The sequence below is a fragment of the Melanerpes formicivorus genome, unplaced genomic scaffold (genome assembly GCF_026170545.1).
Source record: "Melanerpes formicivorus ecotype bairdi unplaced genomic scaffold, bMelFor1.0.p_v2 SCAF_91, whole genome shotgun sequence".
NCBI lineage: Eukaryota > Metazoa > Chordata > Aves > Piciformes > Picidae > Melanerpes > Melanerpes formicivorus.
The window spans coordinates 1,438,090-1,461,887 of record NW_027142443.1 but is presented as its reverse complement, the minus strand read 5'-3'; the positions used below and the strand labels follow the sequence as shown (position 1 = coordinate 1,461,887).

At 56.5% G+C, this 23,798-nt stretch overlaps 2 protein-coding genes across 9 annotated transcripts in view; one reads left to right on the top strand and one right to left on the bottom strand.

Annotated features, from left to right (window-relative positions):
* Positions 1-8,164, top strand: part of NRG2 (neuregulin 2) — a 228,914-nt gene extending 220,750 nt beyond the window's left edge. For all 6 annotated transcript variants that reach the window (XM_068165701.1, XM_068165698.1, XM_068165696.1 and 3 more), the window contains 2 exons: positions 3,310-3,534; positions 5,497-8,164. In XM_068165701.1, coding sequence (XP_068021802.1) covers positions 3,310-3,534; positions 5,497-6,157 — 886 coding nt within the window. In that variant the 3' untranslated portion in view covers positions 6,158-8,164. The remainder of the gene's footprint in view (positions 1-3,309; positions 3,535-5,496) is intronic.
* Positions 8,165-18,870: 10,706 nt separating this feature from the next.
* Positions 18,871-23,798, bottom strand: part of PSD2 (pleckstrin and Sec7 domain containing 2) — an 81,016-nt gene continuing 76,088 nt past the window's right edge. For 2 of the 3 annotated variants that reach the window (XM_068165645.1, XM_068165646.1), the window contains 3 exons: positions 22,391-22,535; positions 21,213-21,356; positions 18,871-19,825 (listed from right to left, as the gene is read on the bottom strand). In XM_068165645.1, coding sequence (XP_068021746.1) covers positions 19,622-19,825; positions 21,213-21,356; positions 22,391-22,535 — 493 coding nt within the window. In that variant the 3' untranslated portion in view covers positions 18,871-19,621. The remainder of the gene's footprint in view (positions 19,826-21,212; positions 21,357-22,390; positions 22,536-23,798) is intronic. The other variant, XM_068165647.1, reaches the window with a different exon arrangement.

Genomic DNA, 23,798 nt, shown 5'->3' with positions numbered 1-23,798 from the left:
ATTAGAGGCACAAACGATGCCGGAATGGAATGGAATGGAATGGAATGGAATGGAATGGAATGGAATGGAATAGAATAGAATAGAATAGAATAGAATAGAATAGAATAGAATAGAATAGAATAGAATAGAATAGAATAGAATAGAATAGAGCCAGATTGGAAGAGACCTTTGAGATCAAGTCCAACCTATCACCCAACACCATCTGATCCATGGCACCAAGCACCCCATCCAGTCTCTTCCTAAACACGTCCAGTGATGGGGACTCCACCACCTCCCTGGGCAGCACATTCCAATGGCAAATCTCTCTCTATGAAGAACTTCCTAACATCCAGCCTGAACCTCCCCTGGCACAGCTTGAGACTGTGTCCTCTTGTTCTGGTGCTGGGTGCCTGGGAGAAGAGACCAAACCCCACCTGGCTACAACCTCCTTTCAGGTAGTTGTAGACAGCAATGAGGTCACCCCTGAGCCTCCTCTTCTCCAGGTTAAGCAACCCCAGCTCCTTCAGCCTCTCGTCATAGGGCTTGTGTTCTGGTGAGTGTTATATCAACAGCGAGGCTATTTATTAACATAATAAAGTGGATGGATCGGAAGGAGAGAGAAAATAGAGAGTGAGACAGAGAAGAGGGAGAGAGAAAAGGAAAGGAATTATATTGCCACACCACTCACCCCCCAAGACAGTTTGAGTATGTGGAGGAATGCTGCTGCAGCTTTGGCATGGAGATGTTGTCCTTGTTGGCTGTGCTGTCCTCTGAGCAGCCTCTTCAGCTCCATGAGTTGTAGCAGGCGGAACTTAGGACACAGAGAGAGGGTTCCTCTTGGTCTGCTTATTCCAGGCTACCTGGTGATGTCTCTGTCATTTTCTTCTCCTGGTATGCTCTGTTTTTCTTCAGAGCAGCATTGCCCTGGTCTCTTCCTTCTCTCGTGTTTTCCTTCTCCTGTGTTTTCCTTCTCCCAAGCCAGTAGTTGCTCAGATTTTTTATACAGTTTTTAGGTATGGGTCCAGGTGGTGAATATGCATATTCCAGAGAGTATGGATAGCAGTGGCCTCTGCCCATTATTTCCAGGGCAGCTGCAGCCTGGTGAGCAACCTTTATCTATGCACCTTCCAGAGAGTCATTCCAGTGGCATCTGCCCAATACACATCAGCTATTGTCTGGGCCAGCAGCAAAGGTGATTTTTTGAGTCACATCAAGAGAGACAAGATTTAGTCTCTCACACCTGGAGAAGGCAAAGTACACAAAATGCCACTAAATGTTTTAGCCACTTTCTTGAAGTTGCCTCTGGCTTTGGAATCAAACTTTCTCACCAGGGACAAAACCCAAACAAACCCACTCCTGTGAAATTTGTCCAGAAAGCTCTGTTGAAGTCTGAGCTTCTGAGATGGTGGCACCTCTCTCACTCAGAGGAAAACTGAGGCTAGCAGGCAAGCAGCAATAATTCTTGCTGCACAGGGTGAGGCACCTTCTCCTTTCACATTTCACAACGGCCATTAAGGGCAAGAGCAGCGTGGCTGGCAAGGTGAAGCTCTCTCCACGGTTTTAAGGAGAACATTTAAACTGCAGATGGAGCTTCTCTGTTATCACACTGTCCAGAAAAGTCCTTTAAATGTTGTAGAGAAGCCCTGTGCATGTTTGAATTTGGATGTTGAGGTTCTTCCTTCCTTCCTTCCTTGTCCTTCCAGCAAGTGATGGTGCTTCCTTAGGAGAGCACCCAGTAGGTGATGGTGCTTCCCTGGGAGAGTCCTTGTCTTTGAAAAGTGACTGTGAGGTGCAGGGCCCCATACCTGCAGCCTGCTGCTACTGGTTTGCATTGACTTTACCAAACTAAAGATGTCCTGGCTGATTGCCTTCATTAGCCCCATGTGTTTGCCTCCATTTGTCCAGGAAGCAAGGAATCCTTTCATCTGAAGCTCAGAGATGGCTCCTGGCAGGACTCTGCAGGGTTCAGGCATTCCTAGGGATGAGGAAGTGTTCCTGGTGTTCAGTGAATCAGATCAGCTTCAGATATGGAACTTGGGTTTTCAGGTGAATTCCTCCTCAGACTCCAACAAGCAGAGGGGGAGCCCAGAATGTCTTGCTGGGCTGGAAATTACTTCCTTTGTGCAGGGAAGTCCTGCCCCTGGTGAGCCAGACAGGGTGGTTCCCACCCCAGCCAGGTGTGTGCAAGCTTGAGCCAGGAGCAGAGGGGCTCCTGCTCCTGCAGATCTGAAGCTGGCTGGCTTTCCACACTCACTTCAAAGTGCTGGGATCCTGGGGCCATCTCTGGCCACCTCCTGAAGACACAAAGGTGTGTCTGAAAGGCGTCATTAGCACAGGACAGCTGCGAGGAGGCACCTATCTTGCACTGCCTCTGGTGCTGGCGACCTGCCACCTCATCTCTCTGAGTCAAGTGCAGCAAGCAGATGTTTCTTGAAGTCATGCCAGAGGCAAGCTCCTGCCATAATCAGGCTCCATTTCACTCGCTCAATGGCTCTAATGAAGGCACCCTTTGAAGTTATAAATGAGTGTGGTGGCTGCAGCCCAGCATGTGCCTGGAGCCATCAAAATGCAGAAGCTCTTGGGAAGCCTCCTCTGCAAAACCCCACTCAGACTTCTCTGCTGGTGCAGGTTGGGAGTTCAGAGTTGTTGCTCTAATGGCTCTGTGGAGAGAAGTCAGCCAGGTGGCCATAGCACTGGTGGGCCCTTGCTGTGTGCAGGGACCTGTGTGTCCCTGATGAGTCCTGGGTGGACAGGGCTAGAGCAGTTGGAGCTCCTCAGCAAGGTCTACCTAATATATCATCTTTTTTTTGTCTAGCACCTTGAGTGTTTTGCTGCCAAACCCCTTTGTAAAGCAGTGGAAAGTGAGCGTCCAGTTCCGCCTTTGATCAGCTTTCTCTGCTGATGACAAAGTAACTCTGAGTGGGCTTTTTCTGGCTCCTTTCTGGCAGCGTTTCTGAAGGGGCTGTGGCTTGTCAGCACAGGTGGCACACTTGCAGATCCTTTGCGGATTTGCCTTGGCATGGCCAGGGCCCAGAACACCTTGCAAGCACAAGTCCAGCTGCTGTCCTGTCCTGGCCATGGCCATCAGGATGTGGTGTGATAAATCCCCAGGTTTGCCTTCCTTTACCTTCTCACCGTTATCTCCAAGAGGGAGCAAGGAGAGGCAGACCAAAGGCAGGACTCTGAAGCTGGGCATGCCTGGCCAGGTGTATCCTCATGTGAGAGAGAGGAAGGGTTCACCAGAGCAGAGCATGTGCCTGCATGCAGCTCTCTGCAAAGGACCTCGGTGGGGCCTCCTTGCTGACTGTCCCTGTGGGGTTTGCTCCACAGACATGAAAGCCACACCTGGAGCTTGGAGCAGACAGAGAGCCTGACTTCAGACTCCCAGTCTGGGATAATGCTGTCCTCGGTGGGAACCAGCAAATGCAACAGCCCTGCCTGCGTGGAGGCGCGGGCACGCCGCGGGACTGCCTTCTGCATTGAGGACTCGCGGAGGCCAACCACGCAGTACCGCGACTCTGTGGACTCCCTGCGGGACTCACCTCACAGCGAGAGGTCAGAATCATAGAAGCATAGAATCAATAAGGTTGGAAAAGACCTCAAAGATCATCAAGTCCAACCTGTCACCCAGTACCTCATGACTAACTAAACCATGGCTTCAAGTGCCACGTCCAATCCCCCCTTGAACACCTCCAGGGATGGTGACTCCACCACCTCCCTGGGCAGCACATTCCAATGGCCAATTAGTCTTTCTATAAAGAACTTCTTCCTAACATCCAACCTAAACCTGCCCTGGCACAGCTTGAGACTGTGTCCTCTTGTTCTGGTGCTGATTGCCTGCGAGAAGAGACCAACCCCCACATGGCTACAACCTCCCTTCAAGTAGTTGTAGACAGCAATGAGGTCTCCTCCGAGCCTCCTCTTCTCCAGGCTAAGCAGCCCCAGCTCCCTCAGCCTCTCCTCACAGGGCTGTGCTCCAGACCTCTCCCCAGTTTTGTTGCCCTTCTCTGAACACGCTCAAGAGTCTCAACATCCTTCTTAAAATGAGGAGCCCAGAACTGGACTCAAGGTGTGGCCTAACCAGTGCTGAGTAGAGGCACACAATGACTTCCTTGCTCCTGCTGGCCACACTATTTCTGATGCAGGCCAAGATGCCATTGGCCTTCTTGGCCACCTGGGCACTGCCTGGCATCAAAAGCCTGCCCCTCTGCCCAGCCCCATAGCCTGGTAGCACTGGAGGGACACCAGCTCCAGTCCTACCAGAGCAAGCTGCTACCCCAGGAGGCCACCCTTGCAGGGGGCGCAGCAAGCACTGCGCCCTCCTTGCTGAGTGGCAACATGGATGTGGGGCACAGGGAGGAGAGGAGCAGAAAGTACCTGGCTGCAGTCAGCAAGTGGTGAGGAACAACTGTCTGGGAGCACATCCTGGGCAGCTGGTTGTGCTGGCAGCTCAAAGAGAGTCTGGCCCCTAGGCATACGGGGAAGAGATATGAGTCCTCAGTGAAGTGGTGGGGTGGTGTATGTGGGCAAAGCCTGCAGACAGGGCTTTGCATGACCTCTTCTGAGGAGCATGACTGCAGTCCTGAAATGCCACCAGCCAGTGCAAGGCAGCAACAGTTGGCCTGTTCTTGGATCTGGTTCCTCATGGTGGAGAAGGACACCTCTGCCCTGGCTCCAGCCCATTGTGGGCAACCACGGGTGACCCTTGATGCCCATGTGCCCGTTTTGGGGCAGTTACACTTCAAAAGAGTGGGGATAGAGGCACAGAAAGAAAAGCAGCACCTCCTGCCCTCTCGTTGTTGTCCCCAGTCCACACAGGCAGGCTGGCCCAGCTTGTGCAGCCACCTCTCATGCAGGTGAAAAGGCAGCAGATGAGCCAAGGGAGCCTGGGCAGCCTGAAAGGAGTGGAGACACCAGTCAGGTATTGAGAGGAAGCCAGATCTGCTCCTTAGCAAGGGCTGATGCCAGAGGAAGGGCTGTTTGGAGAGGGCCCAGGCCAGGTCTGAACTGCCACCCTGGTGTTTTCACTTCAGTAGAGGAAAACAAGAGGTGCCTTTTGAGACCCAAGATTCTTGCTGAGTCAGAGGAAGCCATTCCCAGGCTTTCCCCACCTGTCGCCTGAGCACTGTGAAGGTGTTTTGGGCACCTTCCTCAGAGACAAGCCAGACAAGTCTGGAGGGAAGAGAAAGCAGCTGGCATGCAGCTGGCAGGCAGGAGAGTCTTGGCTTAGCCTGCTGGGAGAGACTGCAGGGTGGGAATTGCTCTCCCAGTTTCATGAGAGAGGCGGTCCTGGGGCACATGGTGCATGGTGCACAGGCACCTGCTGGAGCCAGTAGCTCCCTGTCCCTCAGCACAGTGCTGCAGGTCCCTCCCCCTGGTTCCCCAGGAGATGCTGAGCTGCAGCACCAGGTGCTCTGGAGGCCTTGGGAGTGGCTGCGGCGGGCGCGGAGCGGAGCGAAGGTGCAGCTGGAGGCTGAGGGGTGGTGCCGTGTCCACAGGAGGTGTCTCTGTCTGCAGGTACGTGTCAGCACTGACCACCCCAGCACGCCTGTCGCCCGTCGACTTCCACTACTCGATGGCCACGCAGGTGCCCACCTTCGAGATCACCTCTCCCAACTCTGCGCACGCCGTGTCCCTGCCGCCGGCGGCCCCCATCAGCTTCCGCGTGGAGGAACAGCAGCCCCTTCTGCGGCGCTACCAGCTCCCCTGCCAGGATGCGCAGCGTTACGACAGCTACTACCAAAGGAAGACCTACCTGAACGACAGCATGGGCAGCCTGCCCTCCAGCCCCTTCCGCATCACGGAGGACGACGAGTATGAGACGACGCAGGAGTACATCACTGCGCTAGAGCAGCCAAAGAAAACAGCCAGCAGCAACAGGCGGTGGAAAAAGTCCAAACTGAATGGGCACATCCCCCACAGGGCCAGGGCCGTGCGGGACTCCTTCTCCTTCAGCAGCGCCTCTTACAGCGAGTCTGACGAGGAGCTGGTGGCCGAGAGCACCCCGTTCCTCGGCGCTCAGAACACTGAGGCGGCACACACGGAGTCGCCGCCGCCGCCACACCGGCCAGGCGAGGGCCGGACTCACTACGCCTGCCGCAGGCACAGCGCCCACGGCGAGGGCGGGCGCGGCGGCCAGGCGCACACCATGGCCAAACCCGACCCGGACCCTCTCTAAGGCACCTTCCAGACCTTGAGCGCCCCGCAGACAGAACCTGCATGGAGAAGGCTGAGGAGGGAGACGAGACAAAACAAAACACACACACACACACACACAAAACAACAACAACAAAAACCACAAACAAAACAAAAATAAATATTTTTATTTTATATAAAAGGGGGGGGAGGGGAAGGGAGGGGCGGGACAAAGAAAGAAAGAAAAAAAAAAACCACCAAAAAACCCAAACAACAAAAAAATTATAAAATAAAATAAAAAAAAAAGTTTTATTTTTCATTTTAGCAAAAGTTGTCTTACAATAGCTACCGACAATGACTCTTTTTTATAGGGATTCTCTATTTATATGTAAGTCTTGATTTACAGCTTCCAAGAAAATAAAGGAAAAGAAAAAAAAAGAAAACACTAAAAAAAAAAGAAAAAGAAGAAGAAAACAAACAATAACGTTAAAACACAGACACACACACACAAAAAAAAAAAAAAAGTGGGCCAACTTTTGACTACTTCAAAAAGAAACAAAACTAGAAAACAAAACTCTCGTGGTGCCTTTTTGCTGTACGCTAGTGCTGGGATTCATGCCGAGGATTCTGTTTCAGTAGCATTTTTAAGGTCATGGATTAGTTTTGATTGGTTGGTTGGTTTGGTTTGGTTTCTTTGGGAGGCAACCTGTTCACCAAGGGTGCTCGGGAGAAAGCAGCCTCGCCACCTCGCCCCCCCACCCCGCCCTGCTACCAATGATCTTATTCTTTAAGGCATTGTTTAAACACACATCCGGGACCTGAGTGGGAGCATTTCCATTGTGTGGAAAGCGGTCTGTCGTTCCCTAGAAAGGGGTCTGCCTTGCCCTGGGAAGAGGATCTGCCTTGCCCTGGGAAGAAAGAAGGTCTGCCTTGCCCTGGAAAGGGGATCTGTCTTGCCCTGTCAAATACTCCTCTTTGTGCTGCCACCAGGAGAAGCAGCAGCAGCAGGCTCTGTGGGTCAGAAGGGGAATCCAAATGGTGCAGCAGCAGACCCTACAGTAAAGCTCTCAGCCTGTGGCCACTGCTTCTGTGGGTCTAAAGGTGGGGTGGCACAGGTCTGTGGTCAGGCAAGGCAGACACCCGCTGGTGCAGCAATACTCAGCTAGGCAGGGTCGAATCCAGTCCACTGAAGCCAGCCACGGCAGGGGCACGGTGCCCTGGCAGTATGGTGGTCTCACCAGCATGGTCTCCACTAGGCTGCAGTGCCCCAGGGCTGCACTGCTGCACCAGTGCCGTGCTGGGACCCAGCAGCATAACCACAGTCTCGCGGCGGTGCCACAGTGCCATGGGGCTGCCACGTCCCCCCAGTGCCTGGCTGGGCTGTGCTTCAGGTGCTGCTGGAGGGTGACCCGGTGGTGCAGCGCAGCCGTGGCTCAGCCTGGACACTGCCAGGCAGCTGCCAGCCGTGCTGTCCCAGGGGCTGGCAGGAGTCCCTTGCGCTGGCTGGGCATGGCCGGGTGGGGCAGAAGAGGGGGCAGGGTGTGCCGTGCCCTGCCCTGCCCCGTGCAGACACTTGTCACACTGGCGGCTCGGCGGGGAGGGACACACTGCTGCTGAGCGAGCCGGAGCAGCTGTGACCCTCGGCTCCGTGGCACAGACCCAGTCCCGCGAGTGCGGGCAGTGGAGCATCCCCCGCGGAAGTGCCCCTGGCTCCCCAGTTCTCCGCAGCAGACCCTGTTTACATTGTAGCCTGACTTCTTTTCTTTTGGTATTTTTACTCCTGCATGTCCTTTGCATTTCAGATACTGTAGATTGGATGCATGGTGAAGCTGTGACTGAGAAGATAATAACAACAACTGACAGTGTATTCCATTTAACTTTTAGCAATAAAGTAACTAAACCCTTCTCTTCCTCACCCTGCTGGGGTCTGGTAGACAACTCTGCTCCTTTGTCATGAGATGATTGTCCAAGTTTGCTCTGAATGTCAGAACTCTTCGACTGTTGAACACTTGAACATTTTTTACATGATAAATAAAATAAGAAGGAACAAGCCGTGGGCTGCGTTGATCTCAGGCGGTCTGAGGGGCCGGTGGGGAGCTGTGAATAGGCACATCACAGGATGGGGGAGGTCAGAATTAACTGCTGGAGGTCTACCAACTCCCAACTGCTCAACCAGTTTACCCAGAGCCAGTTGGCCAGGGGCCACACCTGGAGTGCCATGCTCAGCTCTGGGCCCTCCCCGCAGGAAGGACATTGAGGGGCTGGAGCCTGTCCAGAGCAGGGCAGCCAGGCTGGAGAAGGGCCTGGAGTCCCTAGGCTATGAGGAGGTGTTCAGGCTGGAGAAGAGCAGGCTGAAGAGAGGCCTTGTTGCTCTCTGCAGCTCCCTGAAGGGAGGTGGGAATGAGGAGGGGGCAGCCTCTGCTCCTTGGTGGCAAGGGGCAGGAGCAGAGGGAATGATTCCAAGCTGCCCCAGGGAAGGCTGAGGCTGGAACTCAGGAAATCTTTCTGCCCTGGAAGGGCTCTCAGACATTGGAAGAGGCTGCCCAGGGCAGTGCTGGAATCAGCATCCCTGGGAGTGTTCCAGCAGCTGTGGGCCTGGTGCTTAGGGACATGGTTTAAGATTGACCCTAAACTCGATGAGCTTTGAGGTCACTTCCAGCCATATCAATTCTGTGAATGTCTCCAGGGATGGTGACACCACAGCCTCTCTGGGCAATCTCTCCCAGTGCTTGGTCACCCTCAAAACAACAACAACGACAGAGTCTTCTTGGGCTCAGACTGAATTTCTTACTTTTTAATATGTGCTCATTGCCTCTTGTGCCATCACTGGACACTGCCCACAAGAGTCTGTCTCAGTCTTCTTTGACATTGTCTCCCATCAAGTATTCATGTACATGAATAAGGTCCTGATGAGCCTTTTCTTCTCCAGGTTGAACAGTCTCAGTTCTTTCAGCCTCTCCTTGTAGGAATGATGCTGTGGTTCCACGAACAGCTTTGTGACCATAGAGACCAAAGGTGGGTGGGTTTTTACCTGCCTTGGCGTTTCACCTTCACCACAGGGCTCAGGGTTGGAGGCTCACTGAAGTGAGGGGATGTTACCCATGCATCTCTTTGGGGGCTGCCATCCCTTCCCCACCTGCAGACCAGGAGATTCCCCCTTCACCTCACCTGTGGCAGCTTCCTGTTGTGCCAATAAAGGCCAAGATGCTTGGCACACACTTCACGGGCTGGCACTGATGCCAGTGACTTTTGCAGAAGAGTGCAGATACCCTGGGTCCAGCTGTGAAGCTGCTGTGCTGCCATTTGGCATCTGCTCACCCAAAGAACAGGCGCCTTCTTCAGCTCTTCCATGGCTAGCCCCTATATGATGCATTTACAGGGGGTTCATGAGGTTGCAGCCATGGCTCAGCCCAGCTCAGAGCCCGCTGCCTCGTTCCTGCTCAGGGGGTGGAGAGGTGGCCAAAAGCCCCAGCTGCAGTCACCCAGCAGGAAAGGGATCTGCTACACACTTCTCTGAGCCAGCCCAGAGCAATACACAGATCCACAAGTCCCTGCTCCTCACAGGGCTGCTGAAGGCCAGGCTAGGCACCCCCTCAGCCTGGGCTGCTGCTGCTCCAACACGCCCAGGATGCCCACTGCTTTTGGCTTGAGCTGAGTGAGACACAGACCACCCCTGACATCCAGCACATGTGCTGTGGGCACTGCAGCCAGACCAGAAGGCACCTGAGCACTGATTTCCCACAGGGCACAGGATGCAGGACTCTGCAGTATGGCCCACATGAGCCAGCAGCACTGTGCCAGAGAGTTCTAAGATGTGCAGAGCTAGGGATTACATGATATTCCTCATGTAACCTTGTAACCCAGCTCCTGCACAGCCCCGACCCTGGTTGAGTGAAAGCAGCAGCACCACAGAGCTCTCCACCCTTTCCTTGCTGCGGGGGGTTGACATTCCCCCCCACTCTCCAACATTAACTTTGCCAGAGCAGCTCAGCTGGGAGCAAATACAAGCTGTAAGTACAGACAGAACTACAATCTATAATGGAATGCAATGAATATGTACAACACGTCCAGGAGTTACAATAGTTAGAGGGATTTACAACTAACAAACACCACCAGAACCCTGGCCAAGAAGAGCAGGGAAGGAGAGGAGAGGTTAGGTTTGGGGAGGAGAGGAGAGGTTTGGAGAGGAGAGGTGAGGAGAGGAGAGGTTTGGAGAGGAGAGGTTCGGAGAGGTTCAGAGAGGTTCGGAGAGGTTCGGAGAGGAGAGGTTCGGAGAGGAGAGGAGAGGTTCGGAGAGGAGAGGAGAGGTTCGGAGAGGAGAGGTTCGGAGAGGAGAGGTTTGGAGAGGAGAGGTTCGGAGAGGAGAGGAGAGGTTCAGAGAGGTTCGGAGAGGAGAGGAGAGGAGAGGAGAGGAGAGGAGAGGAGAGGAGAGGAGAGGAGAGGAGAGGAGAGGAGAGGTTTGGAGAGGAGAGGTTCGGAGAGGAGAGGTTCGGAGAGGTTCGGAGAGGAGAGGTTCGGAGATGAGAGGTTCGGAGATGAGAGGAGAGGTTTGGAGAGGAGAGGAGAGGTTCGGAGAGGAGAAGTTCGGAGAGGTTCGGAGAGGTTCAGAGAGGAGAGGTTCGGAGAGGTTCGGAGAGGTTCGGAGAGGTTCGGAGAGGAGAGGAGAGGTTCGGAAAGGAGAGGAGAGGAGAGAGCCCCCCCAATTATTTTGGTCCAACCAGTCTTACAGTAGATACCTCTCCAATGGAATAGTTTAGAATTGTCTTTATTTTCCCACCTAATAGTTATTTATTTACATTTTTCTACTTTTTTGCTTGAAATCTGTAACAAAATTTTCAAGGCATAGCCTCAAACTCCCACACTTGCTCTCAGGGCAGGTTGTGACTTGCCATTGCCCCCCACCCCAGCTCCTGGAGCACGGTGAGCTGCACAGGAATGGGCAGACTACCTGATCCCCTGAAAGGGTTGCATGTGGGCACTCAGCAAGGGTGAGGCTCCCTGGGGAAATCAGCCACATGGAAGAGAGAGAAGGGGTGGGGTTCAGGTGCCCAGAGCCACCCAGTCACCCTGCCTGGTGAGGCTGTGAGATGACATGGCAGTTAGACACAGATTGAAGACACGAAGACACTTCACTAACACATTGCTGTCTACAACTACCTGAAGGGAGGTTGTAGCCAGGTGGGGGTTGGTCTCTTCTCGCAGGCAACCAGCACCAGAACAAGAGGACACAGTCTCAAGCTGTGCCAGGGCAGGTTTAGGCTGGAGGTGAGGAGAAAGTTCTCCACAGAGAGAGTAATTCGCCATTGGAATGTGCTGCCCAGGGAAGTGGTGGAGTCCCCATCCCTGGAGGTATTCAAGAGGGGATTGGATGTGGCACTTGGTGCCATGGTTTAGTCATGAGGTCTGTGGTGACAGGTTAGACTTGGTGATCTCTTGAGGTCTCTTCCAACCTTGGTGATTCTGTGTGATTCTGTGCTCTGAGAGTGTTTATATACCCCCCAAAAGGCTGCTGTAATATATGGGCAGGGATGGAAGAACTGCAGCTTCACAAGCAGACATTCTTTCACTACCCAGGTTCATCTCTGCTTCCTTATCTGCAAGGCCAGGGCAGCCAGAGACAGCTGCCTCGTTTAGAACATCTTCTTTGTTACCTGCCTGATCACTTAAAGGGGACTTAGGTCCTGATGGTCCAATTTCCACAGTGAGATGCCCACCTGAGGCTGGCATAGCAGCATCTGCATTACGAGAAGGTTATAGCTCCTGAGCCTTCGGCTGTCCTGCTCTGGGGAGGATTGGGCTGAAGAGTGATGGGGCAGCCAAATCTGGAGTGTGCTCAGTGCAGCTGGTCCTTATCAGGCATCACCCTGCCTTGCTGGGTCCCTCAGAAAGGGGCCATGGGTTGGTCCAGTGCTGTCCTGTGCAGGGACATGTTGCAGTACTCCTTAGGATAGTTTGGGTTGGAAGGGACCTTCAAGATCATCCAATTCCAACTCCCTGCCATGGGCAGGGACACTTCCTACCAGCCCAGGTTGTCTGGCCTTGAACACCTCCAAGGAGGGGGAATCCACAGCCTCCCTGGGCAACCTGTTCCAGTGTCTCCCCAGCCTCACTACCAAGAATTTCTTCCTAATGTCCAACCTAAATCTGCCCTGCTCCAGTTTCAAACCATTGTCCCTCATCCTGGCACTCCCAGCCCTTGTCCAAAGTCCCTCCCCAGCTCTCCTGGAGCTCCTTCAGGTACTGGAAGGCTGCTCTAAGGCCCTGGAGCCTTCTCTTCTGCAGGCTGGACTGCCCTGACTCTCCCAGCCTGTCCCTACAGGGGAGGCTCTCCAGACCTCTAATCATCTTGGTGGCCTCCTCTGGATCCTCTCCAGCAGCTCCAGGTCCTTCTTGTGGACATGGTTTGCAGGGACCTGTGATCTGCTCTGTGTCTGCCCAGGCCCTGCAAGCTCAGAGCCCTGGCAGCTAGACCACTGACGTCTTGCTCAGTGGGCCCCCGGAGTGCCATCACTGTGCTCTGTACTTGGAGGCATCTACAGCACTTCAGTTTGCTCTCCAGTTGCCTCTGGAGGAGGCATTCATCACTCCCCTTTGGCCTTGCTGCTTTAATTTTAGACCCCTCATTTCCTGCTGTCCCTGGGCTTTGGCTGAAAACATTTCACAGCAGTTGCCACAGGCTGGGGGAGCCACCTGAGCCTCCTGCCAGCTCTCCTCCCTTCCCAGAGCAGAGGGACTTGCTCGGCTGACACACATGAGGTGATGCAAGTAGGAGAGGACAATCAGACCCTGGCTTTGGGGTGGCAAAGAGGTGTGGCAGGAAGGTCATTCAGAACCAGCAGCAGCAGGGCTGCCAGGGGAGGCTCAGGCTTCAGATGAGGAAAAATGTCTTTGCTGCCAGAGTGGTCAGGGACTGGCACAGGCTGCCCAGGGAGGTGGTGGAGTCCCCATGCCTGGAGGTGTTCCGGAACCCTGTGGCCATGGCACTTGGTTTGTTGGCCATGGTGGGGTTGGGTTGCTGGTTGGACTGGATGATCTTGGAGGGCTCTCCCAACCCCAATGTTTCTGTAGCTCTGTGATCCTGTGTCCCTGCTGGGGATGGCCAGAAGGGACAGGCCAAGGTACAAAACATTCCCAGAGATTTTGGAAAGCAGGAGTCAGGGCCCCAGGGCCCTTGGATTGCCACCCTGTGAGGCTGGGCACCAGATGGCTGGTGTGAGTACAGCATCTTTTGAGGCCTTCAGTGCACAGCACCTGACACAGCAAAGCACCTGGAGCCCTGGGGAAGCAGCCCTGGCACCCAGTCAGCCTCAGCATCTCCACTAGGAAACCCTCCCACAAGCGCTCCACACCCCAGTGGCACTCTGCTCCTCCCACTAACTCCTGGCTGCAGGGGGGCACACAGTGCTGGCACACACCGGGCAGTGCTGGGCACACAATGCTGGCACACACCAGGCAGTGCTGGGCACACAGCGCTAGCACACACAGGGCAGTGCTGGGCACACAGTGCTGGGCACACAGTGCTGGCACACACCGGGCAGTGCTGGGCACACAGTGCTGGGCACACAGTGCTGGCACACACCGGGCAGTGCTGGGCACACAGTGCTGGGCACACAGTGCTGGCACACACCGGGCAGTGCTGGGCATGCAGTGCTGGGCACACAGTGCTGGCACACACCAGGCAGTGCTGGGCATGCAGTGCTGGGCACACAGTGCTGGCACACACCGGGCAGTGCTGGGCACAAAGTGCTGGGCACACAGAGCTGGCACACACCGGGCAGTGCTGGGCACACAGTGCTGGGCACACAGTGCTGGCACACACCGGGCAGTGCTGGGCACACAGTGCTGGGCACACAGTGCTGGCACACACCAGGCAGTGCTGGGCACACAGTGCTGGTACACACCGGGCAGTGCTGGGCACGCAGTGCTGGGCACACAGTGCTGGGCACACAGTGCTGGCACACACCGGGCAGTGCTGGGCACACAGTGCTGGGCACACAGTGCTGGCACACACCAGGCAGTGCTGGGCACAAAGTGCTGGGCACGCAGTGCTGGGCACACAGTGCTGGCACACACCGGGCAGTGCTGGGCACAAAGTGCTGGGCACGCAGTGCTGGCACACACTGGGCAGTGCTGGGCACAAAGTGCTGGGCACACAGCGCTAGCACACACCGGGCAGTGCTGGGCATGCAGTGCTGGGCACACAGTGCTGGCACACACCAGGCAGTGCTGGGCATGCAGTGCTGGGCACCCAGTGCTGGCACACACCGGGCAGTGCTGGGCACAAAGTGCTGGGCACGCAGTGCTGGGCACACAGTGCTGGCACACACCGGGCAGTGCTGGGCACACAGTGCTGGCACACAGTGCTGGCACACACCGGGCAGTGCTGGGCACAAAGTGCTGGGCACGCAGTGCTGGCACACACCAGGCAGTGCTGGGCACACAGTGCTGGTACACACCGGGCAGTGCTGGGCACACAGTGCTGGCACACAGTGCTGGCACACACCAGGCAGTGCTGGGCACAAAGTGCTGGGCATGCAGTGCTGGGCACACAGTGCTGGCACACACCGGGCAGTGCTGGGCACAAAGTGCTGGGCACGCAGTGCTGGGCACAGTGCTGGCACACACCGGGCAGTGCTGGGCACACAGTGCTGGCACACAGTGCTGGCACACACCGGGCAGTGCTGGGCACAAAGTGCTGGGCACGCAGTGCTGGCACACACCAGGCAGTGCTGGGCACACAGTGCTGGTACACACCGGGCAGTGCTGGGCACACAGTGCTGGCACACAGTGCTGGCACACACCAGGCAGTGCTGGGCACAAAGTGCTGGGCATGCAGTGCTGGGCACACAGTGCTGGCACACAGTGCTGGCACACACCGGGCAGTGCTGGGCACAAAGTGCTGGGCACGCAGTGCTGGCACACACCGGGCAGTGCTGGGCACACAGTGCTGGGACACACCGGGCAGTGCTGGGCACAAAGTGCTGGGCACACAGTGCTGGCACACAGTGCTGGCACACACCGGGCAGTGCTGGGCACACAGTGCTGGGACACACCGGGCAGTGCTGGCACACAGTGCTGGTACACAGTGCTGGCACACACCAGGCAGTGCTGGGCACACAGTGCTGGGCACACAGTGCTGGCACACACCGGGCAGTGCTGGGCACACAGTGCTGGCACACAACAGGCAGTGCTGGCACACACCGGGCAGTGCTGGGCACACAGTGCTGGGCACACAGTGCTGGCACACACCAGGCAGTGCTGGCACACAGTGCTGGGCACACAGTGCTGGCACACACCGGGCAGTGCTGGGCACACAGTGCTGGCACACAGTGCTGGCACACACCGGGCAGTGCTGGGCACACAATACTGGCACACACCAGGCAGTGCTGGGCACACAGTGCTGGCACACACCAGGCAGTGCTGGGCACACAGTGCTGGTACACAGTGCTGGCACACACCGGGCAGTGCTGGGCACACAATACTGGCACACACCAGGCAGTGCTGGGCACACAGTGCTGGGCACACAGTGCTGGTACACACCAGGCAGTGCTGGGCACACAGTGCTGGCACACAGTGCTGGCACACACCAGGCAGTGCTGGGCACACAGTGCTGGTACACACCGGGCAGTGCTGGGCACACAGTGCTGGCACACAGTGCTGGCACACACCAGGCAGTGCTGGGCACACAGTGCTGGCACACACCGGGCAGTGCTGGGCACACAGTGCTGGCACACAGTGCTGGCACACACCGGGCAGTGCTGGGCACACAATACTGGCACACACCAGGCAGTGCTGGGCACACAGTGCTGGCACACACCAGGCAGTGCTGGGCACACAGTGCTGGTACACAGTGCTGGCACACACCGGGCAGTGCTGGGCACACAATACTGGCACACACCAGGCAGTGCTGGGCACACAGTGCTGGCACACACCAGGCAGTGCTGGGCACACAGTGCTGGGCACACAGTGCTGGTACACACCAGGCAGTGCTGGGCACACAGTGCTGGCACACAGTGCTGGCACACACCAGGCAGTGCTGGGCACACAGTGCTGGTACACACCGGGCAGTGCTGGGCACACAGTGCTGGCACACAGTGCTGGCACACACCAGGCAGTGCTGGGCACACAGTGCTGGTACACACCGGGCAGTGCTGGGCACACAGTGCTGGCACACAGTGCTGGCACACACCAGGCAGTGCTGGGCACACAGTGCTGGCACACACCGGGCAGTGCTGGGCACACAGTGCTGGCACACAGTGCTGGCACACACCGGGCAGTGCTGGGCACACAATACTGGCACACACCAGGCAGTGCTGGGCAGACAGTGCTGGGCACACACCGGGCAGTGCTGGGCACACAGTGCTGGCACACACCGGGCAGTGCTGGGCATGCAGTGCTGGGCACACAGTGCTGGCACACACCGGGCAGTGCTGGGCACAAAGTGCTGGGCACACAGTGCTGGCACACACCGGGCAGTGCTGGGCACACAGTGCTGGCACACAGTGCTGGCACACACCAGGCAGTGCTGGGCACACAGTGCTGGCACACAGTGCTGGCACACACCGGGCAGTGCTGGGCACACAGTGCTGGGCACACAGTGCTGGCACACACCGGGCAGTGCTGGGCATGCAGTGCTGGGCACACAGTGCTGGGCACAGTGCTGGCACACACTGGGCAGTGCTGGGCACACACTGCTGGGCACACAGTGCTGGCACACACTGGGCAGTGCTGGGCACGCAGTGCTGGGCACACAGTGCTGGGCACACAGTGCTGGGCACAAAGTGCTGGGCACACAGTGCTGGCACACACCGGGCAGTGCTGGGCACACAGTGCTGGGCACACAGTGCTGGTACACGCTGGGCAGTGCTGGGCATGCAGTGCTGGGCACACAGTGCTGGGCACACACTGCTGGGCACACAGTGCTGGCACACACTGGGCAGTGCTGGGCACGCAGTGCTGGGCACACAGTGCTGGCACACACCGGGCAGTGCTGGCACACAGTGCTGGGCACACAGTGCTGGCACACACCGGGCAGTGCTGGGCATGCAGTGCTGGGCACACAGTGCTGGGCACACAGTGCTGGCACACACCAGGCAGTGCTGGGCACGCAGTGCTGGGCACACAGTGCTGGCACACACTGGGCAGTGCTGGGCACGCAGTGCTGGGCACGCAGTGCTGGGCACACAGTGCTGGCACATACCAGGCAGTTGAAGCTCCCTGCCTGTGCTCCCAAAGCAGCCATCTGCACACACCTGCTGCAGTGCTGAGTTGTCCACCCAAGGCCTGGGCAGAGCAGTGGTGCCAGCACCCAGTGGGGTGGTTGGGCTGGTGCTCTGGGCACCGGGCAGGCTTTGCACTTTGCTGGTGCTGGCTGGCCACAGGAACCTGGCTTCCATTGTGGGGGCGTAGGGGGGGTTAGAGAGGGGATTCTGCTCCTTGACTCTGCTCTGCTGAGACCTCACCTGCAATCCTGCCTCCAGCTCTGGTGTCCCCAGCAGAAGGGCACAGAGCTGCTGGAGTGAATCCAGAGGAGGCCACAAAGATGCTGCAAGGGCTGGAGCACCTCTGCTGTGAGCACAGGCTGAGGGAGCTGGGGGTGTTCAGCCTGGAGAGGAGAAGACTTCAAGGGGACCCAAGAGCTGCCTTCCAGGACCTGGAGGGATCCTACAGGAAGGCTGCAGAGTGACTTTTGATGAGGGTGTCTGGAAACAGGCCAAGGGGCAATGGTTTGAAGCTGAGGCAGAGCAGGGTTAGCCTGGAGCTGAGCAAGAAGTTCTTCACTGTGAGGGTGGTGAGACTCTGACACAGGCTGCCCAGGCAGGCTGGGGGGTGTCCAAGGCCAGGCTGCACGAGCAACTGAGCCTAGATGAGAGAGGATGACCTCTGAGGGCCATGTTGCCATTCTGTGAGCTGTGTCAACAACTGGAGCTGTGCAGTCGGGGGCTAAGCCAGCACAGGGTGGAGCTGTGCTTCAGACCAATTCTGTTTTACCAACAGATTCAGCTTTATTGTTCTCCTGGTCCCAGGTTGGTTGGTTGGTTGGGGTTGTGGGGTTTTGTTTGGTTGGGTTTATTTAATTTTTTTAACATGGTTCTTAGTGCATCATTTCAAATCAACTATCAAACTGTACAAAGAAACAGATCAAAGAAGAGGTGACAAAGTTGGGGCAGAGGTTTTGGGGTGGTCAGGAACCCTCACAGAAAACAGCGGTCCCAGAGGCTCTCAGATGCCAGGGGGTGCCAAACAATCTAACCAAGGAATGAACTGGAATTAGCAGCTACAAGATCCTGCAAAGCTGGAACTTGATTCCTGTGAATGCACCTTAGGGGGACAGAAAAGCAACCTGAGCCCAAGGAGCAAAGCAAAGAGTGGCATAAATAAATAAAGGGTGGGAGGAGAGGCCATGGAAATGCAGGGGGAGTCACTTCTAGCACAACAGCAAATCCTTGGAGCACAGACAGCAGAAAAGGAACAGGAACACAATTCCCCACAGGAAGCAGCACAGCCTGGCCAGCTGCAAGAGAAGCTGCATCCATGGGCCCTCCACACCCAGGCTCAGCTGCAGCTGAAGCTCCAGATGGGCCTCCAAAAGCCAAAGCGGTGGATGCTGACTCCAGCAGCCACCAGGACAGTCTGACCGAGCAGGAACAGGAGGCTGATGGCTGACAGCAGAGCCAGGTGGGACTTCTGGTCAAGTGAACATAAAAAAAAGGAGGGGGGAGGGAAAACCCAAACCAAACCACAACCAAGCACCCCCCAGCCCCCACCCCCCCACCCCAGGGCGAAAAGAAAAGATACAGAGGCTACTGCATGTTGCCAACCATCCTGGGGCTGGGCAGACCCTCCCTGGGCTCCAGTGTCTTCTCCAAGCAGCTCGCCTTCACCTGCACACTGAGGTTAAAAACTCCCACTCCACTTCCCTTCTATATATAGTCATTTAGATATATTCCTATGTATATATATATCTATATATAGAGATAACAAGGAGGAGGTGACAGAGGCCTCTCCTGCCACGGGCAGGTGACATCCCCACACACCCTGCTGAAGGCGCCTCTTGCTCAGCTGCTGCCTGCCACCCATCCTGTCACAAGCCGCCACTCTCCTTGCCATCTGTGCCCTTCTTTGGAACGCTGCTGGTGCCACAGACCACCCTCTGGGCTGGGCTTCCTGCACGGCAGGGAACTGAGGACAGCAACTGGTGGGGGAATCCGGGGAGAGGAGGAGGTGGAGAAAAAAGCAACCTGGCTGATGGAGAGCCAAGGCAGCTCCTGGCTGTGCAGGCTGCAGCAGGAGGGAAGGGAAAGCCAGAGGCGGTGCCGGGGATGGAGAGGAGCCGGCGTGTGTGAGGCCAGAGCGTGCCGGCCAAAGCTCTGCTGTTCTGTCACTAGAGCAGCCACCACCGCACGCAGCTGGGGCTCTCTCGGGCAGTTCCTAGGTTAAATTGTGCTCATCGATGCAGCCCAGGAGCGCAGAACACCGTGGCGCCACCCCCGTCCGCGGGGCCTCATTAGGTGTTGTGCTCCAAGAGGTCCTTGTCGCCCCTGGGGCCGGGCGCGTGGCCCTGGCTCAGCGAGGGGCTGGAGTGCGTCTTGCGCAGAGCCAACTCCTCAGCCTCCACCTTCAGGAAGCTGCTCTCAATCCTCTCCAGGTCATCGGTCCCTGCTTTGATCTTCATGTACAGCAGGCTGATGTAGGTCTCATAGCGACTCTTCTGCAGGGAGAGAGGCAACAGAGAGCCTGGCAGCAAGGACAGGCCACGGCACACCTGGGCAGCACAGCCACTAGGTCTGGGCTGGAAGGGACCTCCAAAGCTCACCCAGTCCAACCCCCTGCACTCAGCAGGGACATCCTCCACCAGAGGAGGTTGCCCAGAGCCCTGTCCAGCCTCACCTGGAATAGCTCCAGGGATGGACCCCAACCACCTCCCTGGGCAACCTGTTGCAGAGCTCCAGCAGCCTCCTGGTGCAGAACTTGTTCCTCACATCCAATCTCAATCTGCTCTGCTCTGGTTTGAAGCCATTGCCCCTGGTGCTGTCCCTGCAGGCCTTTGGGAACAGTCCCTCTGCAGCCTTCTTGTAGCCCCTTCAGGTACTGGCAGGCTGCTCTGAGATCTCCCTGGAGCCTTTTCTTCTCCAGGCTGAACACCCCCAGCTCCCTCAGCCTGTCCCCATAGCAGAGCTGTGCCAGGGGAGGTTCAGGCTGGATGTTAGGAAGAAGTTCTTCATAGAAAGAGAGATTGGCCATTGGGATGTGCTGCCCAGGGAGGTGGTGGAGTCACCATCACTGGAGGTGTTTAGGAAGAGACTGGATGGGGTGCTTGGTGCCATGGTTTAGTTGATTAGATGGTGTTGGATGATAGGTTGGACTCGATGATCTCAAAGGTCTTTTCCAACCTGGTTAATTCTATTCTATTCCGTTTCCATTCCATTCCATCATGCCTAAATTTCCCCCAAAAGGAGGCACTCAGCATTGCCTGGCAGCAGGCATCACCTGAAGCAGGACTAGAAGCCTCCAGCAGTCCTTTCCCACCCATTCCAGTGGTTCTGTGGCAGCAATCACACCTCCTGCTCAGCTCTCTCTGCAACAGCTACCCTGCTCCTCCAAACACCAAATGCTTCTTAGACCTTGCAGAGGGCTACCACACTTAGCTGCATGCACCCTCAGAGGGTCTGCCACTCTGCTCTAGGCTTCTCTTACACACATCACTGCAGCAGAATGAGGTCAATGCTCCCAGGGACTCCCTTAGGTTTTTACTTCCACTGCTGAGGGCTGGAGCACAGCCAGACCTGAACCACTTCCCTGCCTGGGACCTGAGGAAATTTCACACAGCAGAGGAGGATTTTCTTTCTCTCCTTGGTTGTTCCCTCCTCTAGTCAGGACTCACAGAGGGGAGGAGGTGTCTGTGGTTTCCTATTTGTAGCTTCAGTGCACAGCAGTGAGGCTTGCTGCTGTCCCTAGACACCCACCCAGCCCATGAACCCTCATCCTTCTCTCTCCTCTCAGGCTCTCCCAGGCTCACAGCATCCACCCTGGGGTCCTTAGGTCTCCTCAATCAGGCAAGTTATCATTTACCAGAGAAAAGATGGAGGTTCCTTTACCTCAAATATTAGGTAATGCTCCTTGAGTCTGTACTCCTCAGCCTCTTTTGACTTGAGGCTCTTCTCCACAGGATGTAATTTATGCTCTGCTAATTCATCTGCAATCTGCTTCATCTTATTTTCATGAGACCTCAGCTGCTCCTCCTGCAGAGAGAAGAGTGTCAGGGGTGCAGAGGCAGGAGTACAGCTCCCTGTGCACTGCCTGCCTGCATCTGCCCCTGCAAGGATGGCAGCTGTGCTGCAGCCAAAGCTCTGCAGCATGCTGGCACACCTGGCTGGTGAGGAGCAGGTGAGGCACAGGTATCTGAACAAGATCTCCTCTCTTGCACTGCCAGTGCCAGCAGTGGTTTGCCTTGGCACCTGGGCTCCCCTAGCATCAGAAGCACAAAATGCTCTGCAGCCTTGAGCAGCCAAGCAGAGCCAGCAGTGCCCCAGAGCTGCTCCTCTTCCTCTCTTCTTTGAGATCAGAGCATCTCAGCTGGAAGACCTCTAAAACCATCCAGCCCTGCCATCAGCCATTAAACCATGGCCCCCTCCCCATCTGGGCTCTGAGGAAGGGGACACCTGGCCACACCTAGGTCAGCAGGCAGCAGCTGTGTCTCTGCACTGACACTCCAGGCTGTGCTTTCCTTTGCTGGGCACTGCTGGCAGTGTGCGTCTCCTCTTTGGGCTTTCCTTGGACAGCACAAACAAACGCTGCTCCTGGGATGGCAGATGCCCCTTGCTCTTGGTTGACTGAGCCTTAGTCAGCCTTGATCTGGTGCAGCACAGCTCCCTGCTTCCAGAAAACCCTCTCCATCTAGTGGGACTCAGACTCCTCCTTCACCTGTGGCAAGGTGCCACTTCTGAGTGCCATGTTATGAGATAAACTAGGGCTGCAGCTGGCTGCCTGGCTCAGCAGCATCAGCTGCTTCAACTGCAGCAGCAGAGAGGTGCTGGGATATGATGAGCAGAGAGCAATCAACAAGCCAGAGCCAAGCTGCTGGAGTGCCCAGGGCTGCTCCACAGCCACACTTTGGCTGGGCACCAGGACTGGCCTCAGACTGCCCAAGGCACCCACTCCAGTCCTGAGCTCCTGGCTGAGTCTGTCAGGCAGGAGCTGTGGGTGGGCTCAGTCTGGGCTGAAGGGCTGGCTGGGTGGTGGGCACCCCTCCATTGCTCCTTCTCTCCCAGGTTACCTGGCACAGCTTGGTCATGGACGAGGGCAAGAGCGGGCGGCAGAACTTCTTCATGGAGCAGATGGCAGCTGGGAAAGCTGGGGCAGAGAAAATGGCAGCAACAAGGTTGATCCTCAGGATCCAGGACAGCATCTCTTCTTTACTCCTGTTGTGGAAGAAGGCAGAGGGGAGGGGGGGTGTCTGTAAATGCTCCTGACCCTGGGCCAGCCAGCTCACAGAAGCCCTGGAGGCAGCCTCTTTCAGGAGGGCCATCGTGGCCTTGCTTTGGAGCCCTTTGGTGCCACCCTGGGCTGTGAGCAGAGGAGAACCCTGGCTGGCTTGCTCCTCCACACTGCCTTAGTGACTTCAGGGCTGTTATCTTCCTGAAGGCCTGGCAGCCCTGCCTTCTGTGGCACCTCTGACTGCAGCCCCTGAGGAGCTGGGGGAGGAAGCAAGAGCCAAAGATAACCTTGGAGAGCAGAAGCCACAGAGCAGAGGTCCCAGGGAGCAGAGTGGATCCCTTGCTTGTGCCATTGATGGGACACTGCCCAGGGTCCCTCACTAGACCTCTCAGGCACTGCTCCCCACAGCCTTCAAGTGGGTTTCCACTTCACAAATCTGGATGTCAGGCCTGACTTCAGTAGCTCAGGATGAGCCCTGTCTCAGCAGGAGATGAGAGAAGCCCCAGGCAGAGGATGACTCCATCAGGTTTGACACTACCTGAGCTACTTCCCTCTGCAGTGCCTGAGGAAGAAAGAAGACACAGCCTGGCTGGGGAGGCTTCTTCATGAGCTCTACATGGTTTCCCCATCAAAAGCTGAGGAGAGGGCCCAGCAGTTCTGCAATTCCATACAGATGTCCATCACACAGATTGTTCTTCTTCCAGTAGAGGTTAGCAAGGTCGGTCCTTTACTCAGCTCTTTGGAACCCATCCCATCCTGCCCAGCCCACCTTGGTGACACAGCAGAAACCCTCCAGTACTGACACACAGCTCCCAGGAGGGACAGGCAGACCTGAGACCCCCTCAGCAGGACCTTTGAAAAGCCCTCCAGGCCTCACCCTCAGTCCTCCTGCTCAGCACCTTGCTCCCTCCAGGTTTGTCCCCTCCTGCCTGTGCTGCTCTAGCCAGGCAGAGGGAGTCTGGCAGTGGCTGGAGGTCAGGCTGCCTGCCATAGAATGCTCTAGGCTGGAAGGGACCTCCAAAGCACACCCAGTCCAGCCCCCTGCAGTCAGCAGGGACATCCTCCACCAGAGCAGGTTGCCCAGGGCCCTGTCCAGACTCACCTGGAATACCTCCAGGCATGGGGCCCAGCCACCTCCCTGGGCAACCTGCTGCAGTGTTCCAGCAGCCTCCTGGTGCAGAACTTGTTCCTCACATCCAATCTCAATCTGCTCTGCTCTGGTTTGAAGTCATTGCCCCTGGTGCTGT